This window comes from Staurois parvus, unplaced genomic scaffold (assembly GCF_062004578.1).
Source record: "Staurois parvus isolate SC_StPar_1 unplaced genomic scaffold, SC_StPar_1.0 ptg000282l, whole genome shotgun sequence".
Taxonomy (NCBI): Eukaryota; Metazoa; Chordata; class Amphibia; order Anura; family Ranidae; genus Staurois; species Staurois parvus.
In genome coordinates, this window is record NW_028318078.1 from 13,077,363 (window position 1) to 13,103,916 (window position 26,554).

General features: G+C 39.6%; 1 protein-coding gene across 1 annotated transcript; it reads right to left on the reverse strand.

Moving 5' to 3' along the window:
• Window positions 1-4,425: 4,425 nt before the first annotated feature.
• Window positions 4,426-20,901, reverse strand: MUSTN1 (musculoskeletal, embryonic nuclear protein 1). Its single transcript, XM_089681957.1, has 3 exons — window positions 20,745-20,901; window positions 10,113-10,233; window positions 4,426-5,365 (listed from the first exon to the last, which is right to left on the reverse strand). The coding sequence occupies exons 1-3, from the start codon at window positions 20,757-20,759 to the stop codon at window positions 5,259-5,261; spliced, it is 243 nt and encodes an 80-aa protein (XP_089538083.1). The 5' UTR covers window positions 20,760-20,901; the 3' UTR covers window positions 4,426-5,258.
• Between the last annotated feature and the right edge of the window lie 5,653 nt (window positions 20,902-26,554).

The following is a 26,554-nucleotide window of genomic DNA, read 5'->3' on the forward strand; positions in this document are numbered from 1 at the left end:
ATGGCATATCCATTTGTCAAAGGTCCTGTTGGTGGCATTCATGTGTGGGCAATATCTAAGCATAGTAGACAGAGCTAGGACACAACAAGCCTACCTGTGTATTGGGTTTAATATTATTAGAGACTTTAGCTAAGTTAACACATGGATCAGTAAAAAAAAAAAAAAATCAATGTTATAACTTTCTTGACTAATTACTTCTAGTAAACAGCATCATTTTTAATCAACTGGCACTACAGAACAAGTCCAGTTGAATGTCTTAACTGCTGCTAGATATACCATGACCATGGGCAAATGAGAACCTTCACAAACATACAAGACCTCTTGTATGCTATGCATTCAGAATAAAATGTATAGATCCCCATCCTAAAATAGGGAGGGGGGAAAAACAAAAGAAAATATTGAATTTGCCCCTGAAATTTTAAGGTGCACCAAAAGCAAAAACAACAAAATTGTCCTTTTTCAGTTTCAATATTAATGCAAAAAATCTTAACATACAATTGAGTTTTACAAAGGGTTGTCCTTTTCCCTAACTTGTAAAGGTGAAATGAATTTACCATCTATATAATCTATATTGCCCCCCTGGCAAACACTATTAAAGGGATGCCAGGGCAAGGCAGAAAGAGAGGTAAACTTGTGGCATGTAAATTGGAAGAAAAGGAGAATGACTAAATCTAGGTTTGTAAGGGGGGGGGGGGGTGTGCGTGTGTGTGTCTGACTGTTCAGTTTGCAGTCAGCTTATTCTCCAATGAGATGGTAACTATTACTATCAGATATGTGACACATTCATGGGGGCAGTGTGTGTGCTTTGTTCTTTGGCACGTGGAAGTTAAAGCTGCATGTTGCCCTCTGGTGCGCTGCCTTGATGATGTGTAAGTGGTCTGGAAGGACACACCAAAGAACAGTTAAAGAACATTCATGCAGGAGATGCACTCCAACACCTAGAAACCTTAATTATGGCATTTACTGCTGAAGCTAATGATATTTCTTAGATATGAATATTGGAACAGGATGCACAGGTGTCTATTTCAAAACCAATGGCAAAAAATACCCTGCTCCATGCCACCAGCCATCATTCTTTGCCACCATCAAAGGGACTGTTTCTCAATATTTGGAGAGATCTTTATGAATCTGAGGATATACCGCACAGATTCTAACAGAGAAGGTAGCTACATTGATTGCCAAGACAATAAATTTAAAGCTCTTAACCAAAGTAGAGAAAAACTGGCTCAGAAAGCTGCCCAAAATGAGTCTCTGATGACTGTTTTTTGTACGATTAATCACTCTTTTTAGATCACTTTGGAAGAGATCACAAAGACTACTTAAACCTATATTCTCTTACTTGAAATTTATGGTTGCTGAAATCGTTTGTGCGTAGCCTTTAACTGCCAAGAAGTTAAAAATGTTACATTTCACATTTAAACTTTGACATCAGTTTTATTCCTACTACAAAAGGATATGTAGTTGAGCAGGGATACATTGTATGGTATGTGCAGATGTGAGGGGGGGGAAAAAAAAAATATCCCAACTTCAACAAAACCAGGGTGTTTGATATTGGGTTACATACTTTAGATCCAATAGAGTAATATGTCACATTTGTTACAGTATGTAAGTATAACCAAATGTGAATCGCACACAAGGATTCGTCAAGATCTAAAAAGGCTATTGGCACGATTTGAAGGTTTCATTGTTTAGACCCCAGGACTTCACAGTGGTGTTTATCATCTTATATGGTCCTCTCTTGCGAGTCGGTTTTGATGCTGAGGAGAAAGACTATTTATCTTTTTGGGTACATTTGCTCTTGATGGGTTAAACAAATTTAATTTTCAGGTGTTCTTAAAATTTGTCTTCTGTAATTTGTCTCCTTAGTGTTTGTATGCCTGCTTGTTCTAGCTGTTGCTGCAGATAAAAGCTTGCTTTTAGTAAATTGGTGAGTTGCAGCTCATTGAAACATTTTGTGTTTTCAAGTATGGCCTTTGTAGATTAGGGTGGGGGATGCCTAGGCTATACTGTAGTATGAGATCATGTGACTTAGTGTTACTAAACCCAAAACCGTAAAATCAGTCTGTATATGCAGTAAAGCATGCTTGTTATACTCACTGTGGAACCTAATGGGTTAATCCTCTGCATTATGTAAAAAGGCTGATTGATCCTGACTGCTCCTCCTCTTGTTCAAATGTGCATGTCTTATCTCCTGAAAAGACAGACTGAACCATAGCCATTCTGCACATGCTCCATTTAGTGTGTTTTTGCTAGAGGGTTTTTTTTTTTTTCTTTGGAGCGTGCATGTGATCAGCACTGTCCAGAGGTCAGGGGTTTTACATCCTCCTAGAGCAGAAACTCCTCCTACAACCTTTAACCAGAGCTCTGCTGAACACTGATAGAAATCACAAGACTGATTTAACTGCTGATGAGAAAAGGTATTTATCAGTTTATATTTACTAAAATAATTGCACTTTCATGTTCTGTGGAAAACCAGATATAGTGAATGCAGGGTCCTGGGTTTAGGAACATTATAAGCTTAGTTCACGTGTGTAAGAGCAGTGTAAGCCGTTAGCAAGTTTTTGCAATGCATTTTGTGAAATTTTAAGCATGTTTTGTTGAAGAACCATTTACCTCCAGCTTGAGAATGTTAAAATCAGAGCTTGTTTAACATGTCCATACTCTGCTGTATCCCAATTGACATGAGACTGCCTGCATGTGGGAAAACGTGGCCCTATACGCCGCTATTTGCTTAGATATGCCCATGTGAACACACATTTTAGAGACATTGGGTGTATGTGTGTATAATAAATTTAATTTATATACACATGATGTACATTTACAAATACATGCAAAAATTGATTTAGAGTTTTTCAGAACTATGTCGAGAGATTTCCCCAGTGTATTCTGTAAAGTAGTTTATTTTGGTATAATGTAATTACAGAGAACATGCTGAGCAGAAATTGTCTGGCCTGAGAAATATTCCACCTGAGGTTTCCCACAGATCTAGCCTGCTTTTCCAGCTGTTTACTCCCATCTACATTCCATCCAATTTGGGGCTGATTGGAATGTCTGTTGGGCTAGAAAACATTTAGAAATAGCCATACAAGGTCTTGATCATTTGGAATATTTAGGACCCTAAACCAAAACAAGATAGTTATAACCATGACATTACAAAACCATGCGATGTCTGAAAACAGAATTTAAAAAGTAACAGCAGAACAAGTATTGATACCAATCTTACCAGAAGCATCTTGGCATATTAAAATCAATTACATAATCAGACTTACCTGGATCCCTAGAGAGACGCACTAGAGATGGTCCTGTACGAGTATGGAGTATCTACTACACAGACTTTGCAAGCATAGAAAAGATGTTCAGCAAAGGATATAAACCTTGTGGGAGGTTGTGGTCATGGAATCAAGCATGTAATCTGGGGCAGGTGTAGTACTTCACATTTGGGAAGGGCAAAAAATATAGGTGCATTGTACTTTAGCCACTTGCCTACAGGGCACTTATACCCCCTTCCTGCCCAGGCTAGTTTTCAGCTTTCAGTGCTCTCACACTTTGAATGATAATTGCACGATCATGCAACACAGTACCCATATGAAATTTTAATTTTTTTTTTGAGACAGATCCAGCTTTCTTTTGGTGGTATTTAATCACCTCTGGGTTTTTTTATTTTTTGTTAAACGAACCAAAAACAACATTTTGAAGAAAAAAACAATTTCTTAGCTTTAGTTATAAAATTTTGTAAATAAGTGATTTTTCTCCACTGATGTGTGCTAATGAGGCTGCAGTGATGGGCACTGATAGGTGGCAATGATGGGCATTGACAGGCATCACTGTTAGGTGGCACTGAAAGGTAGCTCTGATGTGGCATTGATGTGTACTGGTAGGCACTGATATGTGGCATTGATGGGCACTGCTGTGGCTACACTGATCAGTGTACATGTCTCCTCTGAGGAATGCCAATTACTGGCTCTCCTCTCAAGCAGTCAGCATGACCGCTCAGGAGAAGACAAAATGCCGATAATCGGCATTTCTTTATATGTGATCAGCTGTGATTGGACACAGCTGATCACATGACCAAGCCAACAGCTTCGGCTCTTTCCGTTGATCGGTGATCCGCTGTGTCTGAGGGACACAGCTCACCACCGCTTGCCACGCTGTGCTCTTAGAGTGGGAGGACGTCATATGAAGTCCTCCCAGCACGAGAGAACAGTCTTGCACCCATCATTACCTTATATGGTGGGCGGGAGGTGGTTAAGCCTATTCTAAAATGATGTTGCTGGTTCACACGAATATATAGTGGGGCTGAACCAATCTGTCTAGGAATATTTACTTGAAAGGTAGGGCCTAATACGCACAGACAATATATCCACTGAAATATGGGGGGAAAAAAAAAATTGGTCTGACGTATGTGAAGATAGAATAATGGCATACTTTCACAACAAACCAAAAAATAATTTTATTGTGTAGAAAAACCCACTTAGAAGTAAATATACATTGAACACATTTTAATCAGGTAAGTACATTTTATATAATGCAGCCAAATTGGGACTAATAACTATCAATTCTCTTGAACATTGACATAAACAATTGTTTAAAGTAGAACTAGAGGCAAAAAAACTCCTTTTTTTTTTTTTTATATCATTGTCCCATTGGGGAGATTCACATTCACTTCCTGTCCCATAGCCAACACAGGAAGGAAGAGGAAAGCCCTAAAAATAAAAAGGAATCCCTTGGGCGTCACCAGAACTATTATCACCATTGTAAACTTCTCAATTTTCTGGGGAAAACCCAAAATTTGGAATTTTTTTACTTTCAATAATGGTAAATGGGACAAATAGAGAGGGTGAATGGGTCAACAGACAGCAATAAAAAAAACCTGACTGGTATTCTAATCCATTTCCCCTAAAAAGAAAAACAAAAAAACTTTTGCCTTTAGTAATACTTTGTTTACCTTTACTTCCACTTTTCATCACTAACCTCAGGCTTCAGCTACAATCCCAGTACTGCAAATTCCAAAAACTAACCCATTTATTTATTTATTTTAAATTGGTATTTCCCTACCTAAATTTATTCTTGTAGGTCAACTGCTATTCCTAATACTCAACAAGATTGATTGGTACCATATAAAACTATGGGGTGCAATATGCTTGTTAAACTCCAACTTTAAAAAGTAGAAAATAATATTCTTTTAAGACTTGAAAAACTTCCATTCCAATTAGAAGTAGGAGGAGGTTACAATGAAAGAAGCTTTTCATTAATGTCCATTAGCCAAACACACTCTTTGCTGGTCCTTGTTTGGGCTTGTCGATGGCCGTTTCATCTCCTGTCCTAACTTGACTAAACACAGATGGTGCTGTAGCCCCAGCTTGCTCTGGAAACAAAGGAGACACTTTTAGAAATCGTAGTTCTCTTTTTTGTGCTGTATTTTGCCAAACTTCTTTTTTTTTTAAAGTACAAGTAAATTATAACTTTAACAAAATATTACAACTTCTAGGACTTGGTTTGATTCCAGAAGTTCACACAACCACCTTGATAAAGATTCTGCAATGCTGTAGAGTTTTGTGGTCCCTAGCTATACACACTTATGCATACTAGAAGACATAAAGGGTCCAGAAATCTGTTAAAGTACTGTATATCTAAAGACAAAGCTTTTGCATAAAGTAGTTAAAACAATGTGTCTTATTAGGATAACTTACTTTACTTCCTGTTTTTTGTAGACTCATCAGGAAGTGAGGATATCATTCCAGTGTTAGGGATATCCCCTATATTTCTATTCTGGTGGAAACTCATTTTCATTCCCACTGACATTTGGTGATCAAACAATTCGAGCGATAAGAACCTGACACTGGATCTAAAGTCTCACCACTTTATCCAAATGTAAAAAAAAAAAAAAAAAAAAAGATTGGCCTTTAGAGTGCATCTAAAGAAAAACCTTTTTTAAAGGTTTGAGTAAAATAGAGGGTGGGTATAACCCCTGTGTTCCATTGGGGGAAATTTTTCTTTTCCTTCTGTACTAGACAACACCACAGGAAGTAATAGGAAATCTTTCCAAAATTAAGGTAAATTCCCTCTTGAGGTTTTCACCACAACAGGTGTCTCTAGTCCTCATTGGGATATTTTCCCTTATTTCCTGTTCAGATTCAACTGTAAAATGTAGCTTTTTCTCATCACATTCTATTCCTCTGATAGTGGTTGCCAGTACAGGCAGAGGAAGTAATATAATCCTGTAAAAAAAAAAAAAATCACTAACTTCCCTGCCATACCCAATATAAAATAAAAACCAAAGGTGGTTTTACAAATACTATAATTGCCTTAGAACGGGTCTCTAAACTTTCTGAACAAAGGGCAAGTTTACAGGTCTTCAGCATTTAGGGGGGCTGGAACTTGATAAGTGGAAACTGCTGCAGAAATGGTACCCCATCGTTGGTGTCAGTGGAAGGAATAGTGTCCTAACATTGGTGTCAGTGGCAGGAATAGTACCCCATCAATGGTGGTAGTGGGAGAAATACTGCCCTAAGGGCCAGAGAAAGGCAAGGAAAGGGCTGTAGTTTGGAGAACACTGCCTTAGAAGATTTTGCCTTTCCACAGAAAGTAGTAAATTGGACCAATAGGTAGAGTTGACTCAGTCTGCAGCCAGTAGAATGCACTTCGCCCAAATTTTATTAACTTGTTTTTACTTCTGTAACCCAGTAGCTGAAGAGTCACGAACATGAATATCTGTGTCTTGCCAATATCAGCACAAGTGGATATTAGTTATGGGCTGATGCCTTTTGAGGGGATATTTTTAAAGTGACTGTTTTAAGCATGAATCAGGTGCTTCCCTGCAATTAATACAGCAATTTTGGCTTGAGCGGATGATCATAGGAACACATAGTATTAGAGAAAATGTATATTTCTTTCTTTTTGCCCTGGGAGTGGTCTCTGATGCCATTCGCTGCAGTAATGTTTTTTCCACTAGAAGTCCCACAGGTTAAATGGCACCCTCAATTAATCCTGAGAACAATACATAGGCCCAATATGTAGGGAGACATGGGCCCTCCCCCTCTGGGAAGCACCCTGCACTCTTAGTGTAATGATGCAGAAAGGTGCTGATGTTTTAGGATCAATGCCACTCTCTGCATTATTGAGGATCATGAGGCAAATCTCTTTAATGCTAAATGCTACTAAAAAGTTCCTAACTGCTTTTTTTTTTTTCACTACATGTACTGTAAAAATGCAAATAATACGATAATGGTCCTAAGTAGAGATGAGCGAAGTATTGAAAAATTCGATTCGGCTGATTCGGCGAATTCCAGTATGAAATTCGATTCGATGCGAATTTCTTCGCTACGAAGATGGCTTATAAAAAGGGTTTCTAGGCTTCAGAGAGCCTTTAAATTAGTGCAGAACACTGTACCTTTAATTTAAATGCCCTTGGAGATCAGGAAGGAGAAGAAGGATGAGAAGAAGGATGAGAAGAAGGATGAGAAGAAGGATGAGAAGAAGGATGAGAAGAAGGATGAGAAGAAGGATGAGAAGAAGGATGAGAAGAAGGATGAGAAGAAGGATGAGAAGAAGGATGAGAAGAAGGATGAGAAGAAGGATGAGAAGAAGGATGAGAAGAAGGATGAGAAGAAGGAGAAGAAGGATGAGAAGAAGGATGAGAAGAAGGAGAAGAAGGATGAGAAGAAGGAGAAGAAGGATGAGAAGAAGGAGAAGAAGGATGAGAAGAAGGAGAAGAAGGATGAGAAGAAGGAGAAGAAGGATGAGAAGGAGAAGGATGAGAAGGAGAAGGATGAGAAGGAGAAGGATGAGAAGGAGAAGGATGAGAAGGAGAAGGATGAGAAGGAGAAGGATGAGAAGGAGAAGGATGAGAAGGAGAAGGATGAGAAGATGGAGAAGGAGAAGGATGAGAAGATGGAGAAGGAGAAGGATGAGAAGATGGAGAAGGAGAAGGATGAGAAGAAGGAGAAGAAGGATGAGAAGGAGAAGGAGGAGAAGAAGGAGGAGAAGAAGGAGGAGAAGGAGGAGAAGGAGGAGAAGAAGGAGGAGAAGAAGGAGAAGGAGGAGAAGGATGAGAAGAAGGAGAAGGATGAGAAGAAGGAGAAGGATGAGAAGAAGGAGAAGGATGAGAAGAAGGAGAAGGATGAGAAGAAGGAGAAGGATGAGAAGAAGGAGAAGGATGAGAAGAAGGAGAAGGATGAGAAGAAGGAGAAGGATGAGAAGAAGGAGAAGGATGAGAAGAAGGAGAAGGATGAGAAGAAGGAGAAGGATGAGAAGAAGGAGAAGGATGAGAAGAAGGAAAAGAAGAAGGATGAGAAGAAGGAAAAGAAGAAGGATGAGAAGAAGGAGAAGGATGAGAAGAAGGAGAAGGATGAGAAGAAGGAGAAGGATGAGAAGAAGGAGAAGGATGAGAAGAAGGAGAAGGATGAGAAGAAGGAGAAGGATGAGAAGAAGGAGAAGGATGAGAAGAAGGAGAAGGATGAGAAGAAGGAGAAGGATGAGAAGAAGGAAAAGGAGAAGGATGAGAAGAAGGATGAGGAGAAGGATGAGAAGAAGGATGAGGAGAAGGATGAGAAGAAGGATGAGGAGAAGGATGAGGAGAAGGATGAGAAGAAGGATGAGGAGAAGGATGAGAAGAAGGATGAGGAGAAGGATGAGAAGAAGGATGAGGAGAAGGATGAGAAGAAGGAGAAGGATGAGAAGAAGGAGAAGGATGAGAAGAAGGAGAAGGATGAGAAGAAGGAGAAGGATGAGAAGAAGGAGAAGGATGAGAAGAAGGAGAAGGATGAGAAGAAGGAGAAGGATGAGAAGAAGGAGAAGGATGAGAAGAAGGAGAAGGATGAGAAGAAGGAGAAGGATGAGAAGGACAGTTCTGTGACAGTTTCTGTCTATTTCTGACAGTTCTGGGACATTCCTTCCATACAGCGGTTGAAACATTGTATCTATTTTTTTCCATAAATGACATTCTGCAAATACACTTAGAGGAGCGCTGCAGATACACTTTTTGCCTACTTCTTCTTCTTCATCCTCATCCTCTTCTTATAAGGATGAGGAAGAAGTAGGCAAAAAGTGTATCTGCAGCGCTCCTCTAAGTGTATTTGCAGAATGTCATTTATGGAAAAAAATAGATACAATGTTTCAACCGCTGTATGGAGTGAATGTCCCAGAACTGTCATAAATAGTCTATTTCTGACAGTTCTATGACATTCCCTCCATACAGCGGTTGAAACCGCTGTTTGGAGTGAATGTCCCAGAACTGTCAGAAATAGTCTATTTCTGACAGTTATGGGACATTCCCTCCATACAGCGGTTTCCGGCAAAAAGTGTATGTGCAGAGTTCCTCTATTCTGCAGATACACTTAGAGGAGCTCTGCACATACACTTTTTGCCGGCTTGGAATTATTCTTATTTTCATCCTACTTCTTCTTCATCCTCATCCTCTTCTTCTTCTGAGGATGAGGATGAAGAAGAAGAAGTAGGATGAAAATAAGATTAATTCCAAGCCGGCAAAAAGTGTATCTGCAGAGCTCCTCTAAGTGTATCTGCAGAATAGAGGAACTCTGCACATACACTTTTTGCCGGCTTGGAATTATTCTTCTTTTCATCCTACTTCTTCTTCTTCATCCTCAGAAGAGGATGAGGATGAATAATTCCAAGCCGGCAAAAAGTGTATGTGCAGAGTTCCTCTATTTCTGACAGTTCTCTGACAGCTTCTTCACATGTACAGCGGTTGAAACATCTGTATCCTAAATGGAAACTAATAGATACAATGTTTCAACCGCTAAACATGTGTTCCTTCTGTCAGAGAACTGTCAGAAATAGCGGAGCTCACTGCAGGGACACTTTTGCCGGCTGATCGGGAAATGTTCGATTCGCGCACCCGAAGTAGGCAAAATTTCGGATTCGACGCGAATCGAATATTTCCTGAAATTCGACTCGAATTCCGGTTCGCCTGGTTCGATTCGCTCATCTCTAGTCCTAAGGGAAAAAAAAAACACTTGCTAGCAGTTTTTATCAACCTAAAAAGGAAAAAAAAAAAAAACACTAGTGTGCATGGAGCCTTAACGTCCCCTTCAAATAACTCTTCTATGATTTTGTACAATACAAGATAAACACTTCTATGGGCTTAGACTCACCACATTCTTTCATAACTTGGTATGTTTTGGATTTAATAGGAGTTTGGTGGCCAAGCTTATTCCTCGCCCCTTTCAGATCTTCTTCCTTCACTGCTGGCCTCTTCTTTTTAACAGGTGCATTCTTGAAGAGAAAACAGAAAAAAATAATCATTATTTGGCAAGTGACAGATGTATGCTAATCCATAACCTAACCCATTACCTACTGTATAAACAGCTAACATCGTATTGTCTATAAATAATACACACTGCTCAAAAAAATTAAAGGAACACTTTTTAATCAGAGTATAGCATCAAGTCAATTAAACTCCTGAGATATTGATCTGGTCAGTTAATGAAATTAACAACCCACTCTGTTACTTAACACCAAAGCAGCTGAAACCAATTAACAGGTGCACTAGATGGGCAACAATATGACAACAGGAATGGTTTTACAGGTGGAGGCCACTAACATGTTTTTCCCTACTCATCTTTTCTGACTGACCCTAGCCAAATGCAAAACTAGTGAAAAAGAGTGTCACTACTGGTAGCATGAGAGGATACCTGGACCCTACAGAGGTTGCACAGGCAGTCCAACTCCTCCAGGATGGAACCTCAATATGTGCTGGTGCCAGAAGGTTTGTTGTGTCTCCCAGCACAGACTCGAGCATGGAGGAGATTCCAGGGGACAGGCAGTTACTCTAGGAGAGCTGGACAGGGCCGTAAAAGGTCTTTAACCCATCAGCAGGGATGGTATCTGCTCCTTTGTGAATGGAGGAACAGAATGAGCACTGCCAGTGCCCTACAAAATGACCTCCAGCAGGCCACTGGTGTGAATGTCTCTGACCAAACAACCAGAAACAGACTTCATGGAGGGTGGCCTGAGGTTCTCTAGTGGGTCTTGTGCTCACTGCCCAGCACCATAGAGTTCTATTGGCATTTGCCACTGAACACCAGAATTGGCGGGTCCACCACTGGTGCCCTGTGCTTTTCACAGATGAGAGCAGGTTCACCCTGAGCACATGTGACAGACATGAAAGGGTCTGGAGAAGGTTATGCTGCCTGTAACATCGGCATGACCGTTTTGGTGGTCTGGGGAGGCATATCCATGGAGGGAAAATGGCACCCTGACTGCCATTAGGTATCCAGATGAAATCCTTCAACTTGTTGTCAGACCCTACTGCACTGCCCAGCCTCGTGACTAGAGTATGCAGGCATTTCCTGGAGGATGAAGGAATTGATACCATTGAATGCCCCACACGCTCGCCTGAATCCAATAGAACACCTCAGGGATATCATGTTTCGATCCATCTGACACCACCAGGTTGCACTTCAGACTGTCCAGGAGCTCAGCGATGCCCTGGTCCAGATCTGGGAGGAAATACCCCAGGACAGCATTCGTCGTCTCATTAGGAGCTTGCCCCGACATTGTCAGGCATGCATACAAGCATGTGGCGGCCATACAAACTACTGAGTACCATTTTGAGTTGCTGCAATGAAATTTCAGCAAAATGGACTAGCTTAGTCTTTGAATTCTCTGTAGGTTGATAATTTTCACTTCCATCAAATGATGGTGCATTTTTACGTCCCTAACACAATACCCAGTCTATATCAGTATTGATATCCAACATGATATTTTCCCCATTAAGATCTGATGTTCTTTCAAAGTGTTCCTTTTAAAAACATTTTGAGCAGTGTATATGTATATACGGTGGCAGAAGAGTCTAGAAGCAAATGGATCTAGAATGCCTTAGGCTATGTTCACAACTGTAATTCCAAAAATGTCTGCAACAGGTGAATACAAAAATGAACAAGGTCTGTGTTTAGACTGAAACGCGTTAGTGTAAGTTTGCCATGGGATATTTTACTCCCTTATGCAATAAAGAAGATTTTTGTATATATTGGACTTGTATTTACAGTGGAGCAAAAAAGTATTTAGTCAGCCACCAAATGTGCAAGTTCTGCCACTTAAAAAGATGAGAGAGGCCTAAAATTGGCATCATAGGTAGACCTCAACTATGAGAGACAAAATGAGAAAAAAAAAATCCAGACAATCACATTGGCTGATTTGGAAAGAATTTATTTGCAAATTATGGTGGAAAATAAGTATTTGGTCAATATCAAAAGTTCATCTCAATACTTTGTTATATATCCTTGTTTGACCTCTGTCATTGCCAACAGTTGGCTGTAAGTCTTCACAAGGTTGGCACACACTGTTGCTGGTATGTTGGCCCATTCCTCCATGCAGATCTCCTCTAGAGCAGTGATGTTTTGGGGCTGTCGCTGGGCAACATGGACTTTCAACTCCCTCCAAAGGTTTTATATGGGGTTGAGATCTGGAGACTGGCATTTCCAGGACCTTGAAATGCTTCTTATGAAGCCACTCCTTTGTTGCCCGGGCAGTATGTTTGGGATCATTGTCATGTTGGAAGACCCAGCCACGCTTCTTCTTCAATGCCCTTGCTGATGGAAGGAGGTTTGCACTCAAAATCTCACGATACATGGCCCCATTCATTCTGTCCTGTATATGGATCAGTCGTCCTGGTCCCTTTGTGGAGAAACAGCCCCAAAGCATGATGTTGCCACCCCCATGCTTCACAGTAGGTATAGTGTTCTTTGGATGCAACTAAGTATTCTCTCTCCTCCAAACATGACGAGTTGTGTTTCTACCAAACAGTTCTATTTTGGTTTCATCTGACCATATGACATTCTCCTAATCCTCTTCTGGATCATCCAAATGCTCTCTAGCAAACTTCAGACGGGCCCGGACATGTACTGGCTTAAGCAGGGGGACACGTCTGGCACTGCAGGATCTGAGTCCCTGGCGGCGTGGTGCGTTACTGATGGTAGCCTTTGTTACGTTGGTCCCAGCTCTCTGCAGGTCATTCAGTAGGTCCCTTCATGTGGTCCTGGGATTTTTGCTCACCGTTCTTGTGATAATTTTGACCCCACAGGGTGAGATCTTGCGTGGAGTCCCAGATCGAGGGAGATTATCAGTGGTCTTGTATGTCTTCCATTTTCTAATTATTGCTCCCACAGTTGATTTGTTCACACCAAGCTGCTTGCCTGTTGCAGATTCAGTTTTCCCAGCCTGGTGCAGGTCTACAATTTTGTTTCTGGTGTCCTTCACCATAGTAGAGTTTGGAGTGTGACTGTTTGAACATGTTATCAGTATAAAAGACACCTGTCCACAACCTCAAACAGGTGCCATTGATACAGGTAATGAGTGCAGGACAGAGGAGCCTCTTAAAGAAGAAGGTACAGGTCTGTGAGAGCCAGAAATCTTGCTTGTTTGTAGGTGACCAAATACTTATTTTCCACTATAATTTGCAAATAAATTCTTTCCATATCAGCCAATGTGATTGTCTGGATTTTTTTTCTCATTTTGTCTCCCATAGTTGAGGTCTACCTATGATGCCAATTACAGGCCTCTCTCATATTTTTAAGTGGGAGAACTTGCATAATTGGTGGCTGACAAAATACTTTTTTGTCCCACTGTATAAGCAGATGGAGACTGCTAGTCAGGCATGGTGAGCTTATTTGACAGGTAGTAGCAACCAACTTCAGTTTGAATTTGCAAGTAGATGCTCACGACTGCATTTTTTTAGCACCTTTGTAGAAGCACAGAAATACATGACAATTAATTTACCATGGTTTAATTTGGGTCCCATTCACATTTATGTAGTTTCCTGCAATGCATTTTTGGAAGAGGTGCAGGGTTTTTTTTCCCAACCTGGGTGTTTTTGAGCCCATAGACCTCAATGAAAGCACATGAAAAATGCATGTACATGTGCTTTTGGGGTGGTTTGGTTAGGGTTTATGGTTTAACAATCAGTCTACTCCTTAAAAAAAAAAAACAAAAAGCATGGAAACGTATCAAAGACATGCTTGTTCAGTGTGCTTTTAATGTATTTTTTGCACAAGTTCAAGTATGAACCTAGCCTTACAGCAGTGCTTACTACAGAACAAAAAAAAATACCATGCCCTATATAATAATCAAATATACTGTACATAGTCTGGTTGGGGAGAAAAAAAAAAAAAAAAAAAAGACACAAGTCCATCTAATTCAACCAATAAAAAGAAAAAAAAAATTTATACATACAATCCTCTGTTCACAATCCTATACCCACAGTTGATCCATGCTAGATCATGAATCTATGCTGTCTGTTGCTTAACCCCTTGGCACCAGCGCCTCCCAGCCCTTTAAGGGTTTCGGGAGGCGGGGTAGGGTTTAGGGTCATGTGACCGCCGTAACACGCCGTCACGGCAGTCAAATGATCAGGAAAGGTCCCGATCGGAAGAGGAGATCGGACCTTTCCCTGAGTACCGGACATGTGCATTGGGAGCGCGCAGGGCGTGCGCTCTCAGCACGTTCTTTTTTTAATAGAATGCAAATGTGCAGCTGCTCGGCGTCTAGGCCCAGACACTGGGAGGCCGCACATTTGCGTTCGGCCAGCGTGACGAGGTTAAAATATATTTTTCCAGCCAGAACTCATCTATGTGGTTTTTTATTAAACTCTCCAGTATCTTCCCAACTATAGATGTTAAACTAACAGGTCTGTAGATACTTGGTAAAAATGTTGATCCCTTTTTAAATATAGGCACCACATTGGCCTTACGCTAGTCCAATGGTACTATGCCAGTCCTTAAAGAGTCCCTACAAATTAGAAACAATGGCTTTGAAATGAAAGAACTAAATTCTTTTAGGACCCATGGGTGTATGCCATCCTGTGCAGGTGCTTTACTCACCTTTTTTTCTGTCTAAATATTTCTAGACCATATCAATTGTGAGCCAATGTGGATCATCTGGAGCTGTGTCAATACCATGGCTATTATGGACAAGAGCTCTCCCATGCTCCTTTGTATGCATAGAACTGAAGAAGGTATTTAATAAATTTGTTTTCTACATGCTCGGACCTGAGCTTTTTATTATTAATATATTTGAAGAATTTCTGGGGTTTGTTCTATCTTTTGCAATCTGTCATTCATTTTGAATTTTTGCCGCCCCGATTTCCTTTTTACATATTCTGTTAAATTCCTTGCAACAAATAAATAATCATAGTGTTCCAAAACTTAGGTGCAATACAAAACACCTGGACAAAAAAACAGCCTTTGCTGAGCTCATTTTAAGAAAATGTTACGTGCCTGGCTGTGAAATTGATGTTATTTCTTTAAAACATTGAGTCTCTGACCTGAAACAAGTGCTGTATGCGTATAAGGAACCTGACATCTCTTTGGCTTGACTTTCCATATACATATTCCAGGCCAGTGACTAAGAAAGGGAGAGGGATCAGCATGGCACCCCAAGAACTAGCATTTTAGGAGGTCAGCAATGGCAGCCCTTATCTAGTTCTAGATAAAGGTTTCATTTTACTACCTAGCTAACTATTTTACTAAACAGCTACTGGAAGATGACCACAACACAGCTCCAATGCAATAAAAGCGCACCATCTCAATCCATGAAACACTGTTGGGTCCACATGCCATGGTCATACACAAGAGATCAGTTCTTCTTAGCATATAATAGGTGTCAATGGTGAAATCAGCTGCTTTCCAGACCTCCCAACAAAAAAAAAATGTTCTAGGTTATAATATGGACAGCTCTACCATTAGAAATTAAAGGAAAGGATTAAGACTACATTTCTTCTTTATAGCCTGCTTACAGGAAGTGTCACCTTACAGTAAGGGGGGGGGGGGGGGGGTCTACCCAGTAAGGACAGAGATGTCAATAAAAATCTGGCATAGGCTCGAACCCTTTCCCACTCTAGCCAAAAAAAAACCTCTGGCTGGAGTTGGGCCTTTACTCCTTAAAGCTGAATTCCAGGTATGGCAATTTTACATAGTTACACTGGGAATTAATTTGGTATAATGTTTTAATAATTCCCCAGCATGTTGTAATCATAAGCAAATGAACCATAATGGACCTCAGATATGAGGAACGACTACAAGCGCTACATTTATTCTTCCTGGAGAAGATATGCTTGAGAGGAGATATGATAGCAATACACAAATACCTCAATGGTGATTCAAGCATAGGGAAAAAAAAATAATCAGTTTCAGGGAGCTTAAGAGGACACGCGGCCCACCAATGAAATTTGAGAAGTGGGTTAAACTTAAACTGTGTAGGGAATCTTTACTGTCAAAGCAGTAAGGATGTGGAACTCCCTTCCACAACTGGTTGTGTCAGCAGAAAGTGTTGATGGTTTAAAAAATTTCTTAGATGGACATCTTAGCGAATGCAATATACAGAGATTTTTGAAATGGTATTGACATAAACACACACACACACACATCCATACCCATGCAGGTTGAACTGGATGGACTGGTGTCTTTTTTCAACATTACCACCTATGTAACTATATTTTCAAAAATGCAGTTTTTGCTTGTTTAATGAATACCAAAATTGTTTAATAAAATATATTCACTTACTTATCCTGAGTCTGAATCTGGGTACGTTTTGATACAGATAATACTGGTATATGGTTGAAAAAAAGAAGCCTTTTCTTACAAAGAAAAACATCCAAGCCCGGCTAAATTTTGCAAAAACACATCTGAAGTCTCCCAAAAGCATGTGGGAAAATGTGTTATGGTCTGATGAAACCAAGGTTGAACTTTTTGGCCATAATTCCAAAAGATATGATTGACGCAAAAACAACACTGCACATCACCAAAGGAACACCATACCCACAGTGAAACATGGTGGTGGCAGCATCATGCTTTGGGGCTGTTTTTCTTTAGCTGGAACTGGGGCCTTAGTCAAGGTAGAGGAAATTATGAACAGTTCCAAATACCAGTCGATTTTTACACAAAACCTTCAGGATTCTGCTAGAAAGCTTAACATGCAGAGGAACTTCATCTTTCAGCATGACAACGACCCAAAGCATATATCCAAATCAACAAAGAAATGGCTCCACAAGAAGAAGATTAAAGTTTTGGAATGGCCAAGCCAGAGCCCAGACCTGAATCCGATCGACAATCTGTAGAGCAAATCTGAAGAGGCACAGGAGATGTCTTTGCAATCTGACAGATTTGGAGTGTGTTTGCAAGGAAGAGTGGGCAAATACTGCAAAGTCAAGATGTGCCGTGCTGATAGACTCATACCCAAAAAGACTTCGTGCTGGAGTAAAATCAAAAGGTGCTTCAACAATGTATTAGTTTAAGGATGTGCACACTTATGCAATCATTATTTTAGTTTTTTATTTTTACTTCCCTCCACCTAAAAGATTTCAGTTTGTTGTTTAACTGAATTATACAATTTATAGTTCACATTAAAGGTGGAAAAAGTTCTGAAATTATTTATTTATCTTTGTCTCATTTTTTACATCACGGAAACCTGACATTTTAACGGGTGTGTAGACGTTTTATATCCACTGTAGATAAACTTACCCATTGTTAGCAGTAAACAGTTGGATTACCAACAAAGCTTCTACCAATAAGGTTATTACAACAGTAATTATGGACCAAAATCTTAGGTAGATTGTAGTAAACTTTCCATTTTTCAAAGTAATCGGCTAGCAAAGTAATTGGCTAATTTTAGTGATCAGATCATTGGAAATCACAGAATTAGATTACTCTCAATGAACCTCCCAGTTGGCAGTTTTAGGAAAATGTTAATTGCTTCCCTACACAATTCCCTAACCAAGAGGGCATTCATTTACTATAGTTCAGGTCAAAAGGGGCTAAATAGAAAACTCTCAGTCTTATTGACAATTTATAAATAGTATTGGGCAAAATACTGCGGGCCTCTCATGGAGCTCTGGACTACTTCAAAGGGCCATCATTTGGGGTTTACAATTTCCAAATAAAGAGGAAAGCAAACATGACAAAAGTACAAAGAATGCTATCCATGATTTTCTTTTAATTTGCCCTCACTGGTGCTGGTAGATATTAACCATAATAATAGCAATTACATGTTAGTAGTTGCTCATGACATTGAACAGTACTATTATTTAAAAAGAGAGTTTTCTCCAAAACACCAAACATTAGGGCTACGCTGTACAGGCAATTCTAATCGCTTGTTACAAAGACCTGCCGCTTACAGGCAGTTGCCCTATAAACCTAGAGCTACATAGGAGTTTTATTAGTTCCATGAGGTTGAAAATGACACTAGTCCATCTAATTCAACCAACAAAACGACATTGAAAACCCCCATATATACAATCCTATACCCACAATTGATCAAGAGGAAGGCACTAAAACACAAAGCATGATCCAATTCATTACAATGGAGGAAAAATATATTTCCTGATCCCCTGAAAAGCGATCAGATATTCCCTGGATCAACTACCCCTGCTACTGCTAAAATTGCTAGTGATTAATATTTATTAACAGCAGTACATTGTAAATCAAATAGCTCCATATTGAGTAAGCTACACAAGTACCATGTAATAGGTAGCAATCAGGGGCGGACTGACAACTCATGGGGCCCCCGGGCAATAGGGGATCATGGGGCCCCTGTGTCCTTGCCCAAACTCAAAAAAGCCTATGAAAAAGGTACCAGGGGCATCTCATGGAGCCCCCTACTGACCCCGGGCCCTCGGGCAGTGCCCGAGTTTCCAAATGGTCAGTCCACCCCTGGTAGCGATCATGACTGGAGGATTGTTTCATCATGGAGGATAGATCGCTACTTCGTGCTTCAGACTGTAATCGAGGTCTATCTAATGCAAAAACTTTTTTTTTTTTTTTTTTTAAGAGTAGGGGATGGTACCACTCTTTCTAGGTTGGACACAAACAGCAATAATCTAACAGGGGGTTCTAATCCTTCAACACTTTACCGAAAACTAAAAATAATGCTCAGGCTTCACATACACTTTAAGAAAAGAACAAATGCATTTTGGGTGGGAGTTGGAAGTAAAGAAATTAAAAAGAAAAAATTAGTGAGATGGCATAATATCCACCTGTGGGCTCTTCACATGGTCATATTTAGGGGTGAACAGTAAAAACTTAAACTAAAATAACCTTTACAGAAGAAGTATATGAGCTAAAATAAAAATGACTGTTAGACGTGAGAATGATAGATTGCATGCATTGCAAATTACACAATGAGTTTATGCAGCATGAGTGACTACTTTATAAACACAGGCAAACAAATGTGCAAGTGCTCAGATAACAGACTCCCTTTACATAGGCATTATGGAATGCTGCAGTCATTCGAATGGGGAGGGGAGGTCAAAGCCTAATCCTAAAGGGGGCACGATGAACCTGCCAGCAGCTCTCACATCGACATTCTGTTGTCATGATACTGAAGAGCAGGACTGACAAAGATGACAGTGCCTTCTAATTTAGACCTGGTGAGTCACAAAGTCACCTTGAGAGAGTCTGAAAATTTGTATGTACTGTATTAATGGTTAGAGGTAGACCCCACATTTGACCAGTGGCTTGGAATACCAAGGACTTTGTGGAACATCAGGAATTTACAATAAGGTTCTCACTGAAATTACTAAAATTAGACAATATACTTTTATTTATTTTACTGGATTACCAGGATCTGAGAAGTTAGCCTTTTGTGGCATTAAAGAGTCCTAGGAATTCAATCTGGTAACCTCCGCTTCTATGAACATCACAAACAACCCCATTAAAGATATCAGAAAAAGCTGCCCATCGAATAATTGCTCTGCCCAGAACTGATGTTTCTGTTTTTGTCACTGGAATTTCATGGTTCCTTTTATCTCTCGGGGTACCAGCTGCTGTGATCTCCATATGTAGTTGTGGTGCCATTTATGAAAAGTTGGTACTTTCCTTGGTGGACTTGGAGCATACAGTAAAGAGTACAACTCACCATAGATGGGTGGTGATCTCACCCCTGGAGAAGCCAGCGGAAGATTTAGCCTACCAAATTCAGCTTGTAATTAATATCAGTTTGGCCTTGCCCTTGAGCCCTGGTTCACACTGATGCAGTGCGGAATACGCAGTGTTTTCTGTGCGAATTCCACATCGAATCAGAAGCGCACCCCGTTAATGCGAACCGCTGCAGATGTGTATGTTAAACCCCCCCAAAAGTGGTCTGCAAAACGCATGCGATGTGCAGAATCGGATCGCATAGGTGTGAATACCCATGCGATCCGATTCTAGTGCGGATCCAAAAAGGGGTCCTGCGGCTTTTTGGTGCGGGTGCGATGCGATTAGAGACATACAAAATGTATGGCTCCAATCGCACCGCACACAAATCGCATGTGACTTGCACAGGAATGCAGTGCGGTTCCTGTGTGAATCACAGGCGATATACCGCACCGCATATATGTGAACCCAGGCTTAAGTAAGAAGTATAGCTTTTCCTAAATGTTTTCATACATTTCATCAATTATTTACAAACACTTGGAGCAAAAGAGCTTATTGTAAATATGTTAATGGTCAGTACCAAAATATTTTAAACAAATACTGTTGTGAACACATGAATAGCTAAAGGTAAAGCAGACTTAAAAGCTCATACAAATGTATCTATATATGGAATCATTTGGAAGTGCAGGTATATAGTAGGTTTATGAAAAGGAGTATGAAAATGAAAAACAAATATATATATTACAAAACGGTTATAGTGCTGGAGAGAAAAAAAAAAAGATAGTATTTGTATAAATAAAAAAGAAAATCTATACAAAAGTAAAGAGATTTAAAGCAAAGCTAAATTACTGGACATAAAAGTAATAATGAAGAGTTTACCTGTGGTTGGGACATCTTTGCTTGCTATCTTATCGACAGACACACACAATTGCCTCTGTGCTTTCTGTCCCCAGCCTGGACAAATGTGTCTATATATAAGAATGGGCTGACATGCGGGGTGGGTGTTACATTAGTATACACATACAGCCTTCTCCAGAGAAGCTAGACACTCAGGATTTTAATCTGAAAGATGACTCTAGTTCAAAGAATCTAAACAACTGTTTCTTAATTTTGGGTACAAGCTACAGCAGTTACCACATATATAAATATATATATATACACATCACAGTGTATTACACAGACAAGGCGCCTGAAGGCATTAAGGCATGTAAAAGTCTTATATTTATATTAAGAATCAAAAATGTTTATACACAGGGTCCTCAAATGTTTTAAACAAAAGGTCAGTTCACTGTCCGTCAGGTTGTCTCTGGGCTGGTCTGTTGCCAGTAGGAGTAAAAAATGCCCCCACATTAGTAGCCAATAGAAGTAATAAATGTCCCTGCGTCAGTGGGGGTAATAAATGCCCCCCGCATCAGTAGCCAGTAGGAGTAATAAATGCCCCCACATTAGTAGCCAGTAGAAGTAATAAATGTCCCTGCGTCAGTGGGGGTAATAAATGCCCCCGCATCAGTAGTCAGTAGGAGTAATAAATGCCCCCACATCAGTAGCCAGTAGAAGTAATAAATACCCCCGCATCAGTGGTCAGTAGGAGTAATAAATGCCCCCACATTAGTAGCCAGTAGAAGTAATAAATGTCCCTGCGTCAGTGGGCGTAATAAATGCCCCCGCATCAGTAGTCAGTAGGAGTAATAAATGCCCCCACATCAGTAGCCAGTAGAAGTAATAAATGCCCCCGCATCAGTGGTCAGAAGGAGTAATAAAGACCCTTGTGTCAGTGGTAGTAATGTATGCAGATACAAGAAGGGGGGGTGGCTCTTGGCAGTACGGGAGGGCTGGGGAGTGGGTGCGGGTGTTTTCCTGGGGGGGGAGGTCCTGGTGGGTTGATTTGGGTAAAGAGGGGCACTGGCTCTTTTGTGACTTTTTTTGTGCTTTTTTTGCTATGACTTTTTAACGGTTTTCAATAAATATATTTTATAGTAAAATACATTTTTGTGTAAAATTCAAATACAATTAAAATTAAAATACTTCAAAATAATTCAAAATTATCACCAAATATAATCATAAAATGTCCAATTCAAATTTGTCCAACAAAATGTGTCCAACAAAATCCAAAAGTCCAAATTCCAAACTTCCATCCAGTAAGAAGGATAATAATCCTAATTTTGTAGCGAAAAACCTCAAAACAAAGAAATAAACTATAGTGCATTACCCTTAAATAAATAATACTCTAATTCGTGCAAATCACAAACCATTCAAAATGTGCAAAAACACACAAAAAAATAAAATAAATTAATAAATAAATATATATATATAATTAGAAGTCATTTTTATATATATAATACACAGATTGTGAACACTCCGTGACCATTCCAACACTGTGTGCACACTGTGACCCAACAAACAGTAGTGCTAAATACTATTACCCTCTGTGAGTATTTGTATGCATATTCAATACTATGGAATCAAAACTCTTCTCATTCCTTTATTTCCGGGATTAGATTTCCAAGGTCCTCACAAAGATAAGAAGGCTCTTTTAGACTGATCACCAAGGCATAGGGACAAATTTATTAGCAACTTACATCTGAAAAAAGGAACTTCCAGCTCTTTCAATGGTTCTCTAATATAATCAGCAATCAATGGCTGAAGACCATATGTTTCAAACCAACAAAATGGTCGTGGCGACACTTCCGGTTAGCGTGCGTGCGTCTACGACGTTGTGAGTATTGAATATGCATAAAAATTACTTATAATGATATATATTTTTTTTTAAATATTTTTTTTGTGTGTTTTTGCACATTTTGAATGGTTTGTGATTTGCACGAATTATAGTATTATTTATTTATTTAAGGGTAATGCACTATAGTTTATTTCTTTGTTTTGAGGTTTTTCGCTGAAAAATTAGGATTATTATCCTTCTTACTGGATGGAAGTTTGGAATTTGGACTTTTGGATTTTGTTGGACACATTTGAATTGGACATTTTATGATTATATTTGGTGATAATTTTGAATTATTTTGAAGTATTTTAATTTTAATTGTATTTGAATTTTACACAAAAAGGTATTTTATTATACTGTACTTTCTAGGGAGAAAGTGTGACTTTTTGGTGGGATTTAGGAGGTCACATATTTATTTATTTTAATAAATATATTTTGGATGGTAGCTGGTGTGGTGCCCATGCTTTTTCCTTCTTTTTTTCTTTGTAATTTCCCACATCTGTGGCTTTTTAAATTGCAATAAGTGTCTGTGTATAAATAGCGAGTTCATTAGCTCTCATATGGATGGAATGAGCAGGCTACATAATGAGCCATGGGGAGCAGAAAAGAACTGTCAACAGACCTGCATACCAAGGTAAAGGAACTTTATAAAGAAGGAAAAAGATATCCAAAGCCTTGAATATGCCAGCTGGTACTGTTCAATCCCTTATTAAGAAGTGGAAAATTTGGAGATCTCTTGATACCAAGCCATGGTCAGACAGACCAAGAAAGATTGCAGCCATAACTGCCATAGGAATTGTTCGGGATATAAAGAAAAACCCACAGGTAACCTCAGGAGAAATAAAGACTGATCTGGAAAAAGATGGTGTGGTAGTTTCAAGGAGTACAATATGACGATACTTGAACAAAAATGAGCTGCATAGTCGAGTTGCCAGAAAGAAGCCTTTACTGCACCAATGCCACAAAAAAAGCCCAGTTACAGTACGCCCAACAACACCTCGACACACCTCATAGCTTCTAGCACTGTAATCTGGAGTGACAAGACCAAACCAGAGCTTTATGGTCACAACTATAAGCACTATGTTTGGAGAGGTGTCAACAAGGCTTATAACAACAAGAATACCATCCCCACTGTGAAGCATGGTGGTGGCTCACTGATGTTTTGGGGGTGTGCGAGCTCTAAAGGCAGGGGGAATCTTGTGAAAATTCATGGCAAAATGAATACAGCATGTTATCAGAAAATACTGACAATACAGATAATTTGCATTCTCCTGCATGAAAGCTGCACATGGAACGTTCTTGGACTCTCCAGCACAACAATGACCCTAATCACAAGACCAAGCTGAATGTCCAGTGATTACAGCAGAAAATGGTGAAGGTTTTGGAGTAGCCATTACAGTCTCCTGACTTTAATATCATCGAGCCACTCTGGGGATATCTCGAAAGTGTGGTTCATGCAAGTCATCCAAAGACTTTGCATGTCTTTGAGACATTTTTCCAAAATTGATAGGCAGCTACACTACTGGCAAGAATTTGGGGCCTCAGACAACTATTACAAAAGACTGCACACTGTCATTTATGCTAAAGGGGGCAATAAGAAGTATTAAGAACTATAGGTACATAGACATTTTTCAACAGGGGTCATTTAATTTGTTTACTTGTTTCCATGTTTTGTTTTATAATCATGCCATTCTATTATGACCTACAGTTGAATATGAATTCCATAAGATTCCCATAAAAATGTAATAAATTATGGAAAAACCAAGATGTGGCATAATATATACATACATACATAAGTGATCCACCATTGGGGGGGAGCAATGGTATCTCAGGTAGGACCATATGCTAAACAACTGAAAGAACAATTCAAAAACAACTAAATAACTATATAACTGTATTCACCTCTATACCTTCATTTAGGCCACCTGGGGTAAGAGAATTTAGCACAAAGATCCAGTAGTTCTCATGCGTGCACAATTTTTTGAAACCAATCAGCCAATGGAATATTATTAGAAATGGACTTGATAATCCAAACTGTCAGACCCTAAGAGGACTTTCCAGAAAAATCTGCAAAATGACAAGGTACACTATGTTTGGTGTTTCCATCCTCCACAAACCTGCGGTGTTCTCTAAATCAGCGTTTTTCAACCACTGTGCTGCGGCACACTAGTGTGCCGTGAGATATTGTCTGGTGTGCCGTGGGAAAAATTGCAATTTCATCCATAACATGTGGCCTCGGCTCACAAATAGACCAATCATTAGAACAGCAATGGGCAAACTACGGCCCGCGGAGCGTGATACTGTCAGGATGATCTGTCCCCCTCGACGTATCTGCGCATGTGCCGGAGATCGCCGATCGGCTGCTAATGCCTGAAACTGGCACATGCGCAGATACGTCGAGGGGGACAGATCCTCATAGGAGACAGATTTTCATGCTACACCGGAACGGCGAGAGGAACGCGCGGAGCAAAGGTAAGTGAATTGACACAGGGGGGGCTTGGGGACTTAATATGGGGGATGAATTACTATGGGGGATGAATTACTATATGGGGGATGAATTACTATGGGGGATGAATTACTATAGGGGGGATGAATTACTATATGGGGGATGAATTACTATATGGGGGATGAATTACTATATGGGGGATGAATTACTCTAGGGGGGATGAATTACTATAGGGGGGATGAATTACTATAGGGGGGATGAATTACTATATGGGGGGTGAATTACTATGGGGGATGAATTACTATGGGGGATGAATTACTATATGGGGGATGAATTACTATATGGGGGATGAATTACTATATGGGGGATGAATTACTATGGGGGATGAATTACTATATGGGGGATTAATTACTATGGGGGATGAATTACTATATGGGGGATTAATTACTATGCTTACTATGGGGGAATATTACTATACTTACTATGGATGACACATACACATCATTCATCTACTCTTGGTCCGGCCCCCGGGTCCAATATATGAACCCATTGCGGCCCTCAAGTCAAAAAGTTTTTCAATAAATTTTTTTAACATTTTCTAATGGTGGTGTTCCTCGTGATTTTTTTCATGAAAAAAGTGTGCCTTTGCACAAGAAAAAGGTTGAAAAACACTGCTCTAAATCTTGCATGCAGGATCCTAATTGTTCTCCTTATGTACAAGAAACAGCAAGGGCATGTCAGGCAGTAAACATATTGTTGTAACACACTGCACTGTTACTGATTGCAAGATGTTAATTTCCACAAGATGGCAGTGTTCTGCAGTTTAGTTATTACAGACTTTAACCAATTGAATACTGGGCAATTTTACACCTTCCTGCCAAGGCCAGTGTTCAGGTTTCAGCGCTCTCACATTTTGAATGACAATTGCGCAGTCATACAACATTGTACCCAAACTAAAATTTTATCATTTTCTTCACACAACTAGAGCTTTCTTTTGGTGGTATTTAATCACAGCTGGGGTTTTTATTTTTTGCTAAATTAACAAAAAAGATGAAAAATTTTGAAAAAAAAACGTTTCTTTGTTTCTGTTATAAAAGTTTGCAAATAAATAATTGTTCTTCATAAATTTAGGCCGAGATGTATTCTGCTACATATCTTTGGTGAAAATAACCCAAATTAGAATGTAGTTTTTAGTTTGTAGGAAAGTTATAGAGTTCACAAACTATGGTATAGATCTGAATATTGATCAATCCTGAAGTACTGACAGCCAATCTAATTTCTTGAGGTCCAAGAATGTCAGAACAGTACAGATATCCCCCAAATTACCCCTTTTTGCAAAGTAGACAGTCCGACATATTTCATAAGAGGCATGGCGAGTTTTTTGAAGTTGTATTTTTTTTGTCATAATTGTTCGGAAATGAAAAAATTAAAAAAATTAGTTTCACTATTTTTTTTTTACATATTGTCACCAGTGCAGTACAGCATCATCATATAACTGGCATGGCGGTGATCAGAGACACTGACTGG

Excerpts from the sequence above, each read along its gene's own strand:
- MUSTN1 (XM_089681957.1), bottom strand. Across the intron at positions 5,366-10,112 it reads CCAAGTTATGAAAGAATGTG|AGCAAGCTGGGGCTACAGCA; the intron begins GTGAGTCTAAGC and ends CTTTGTTTCCAG.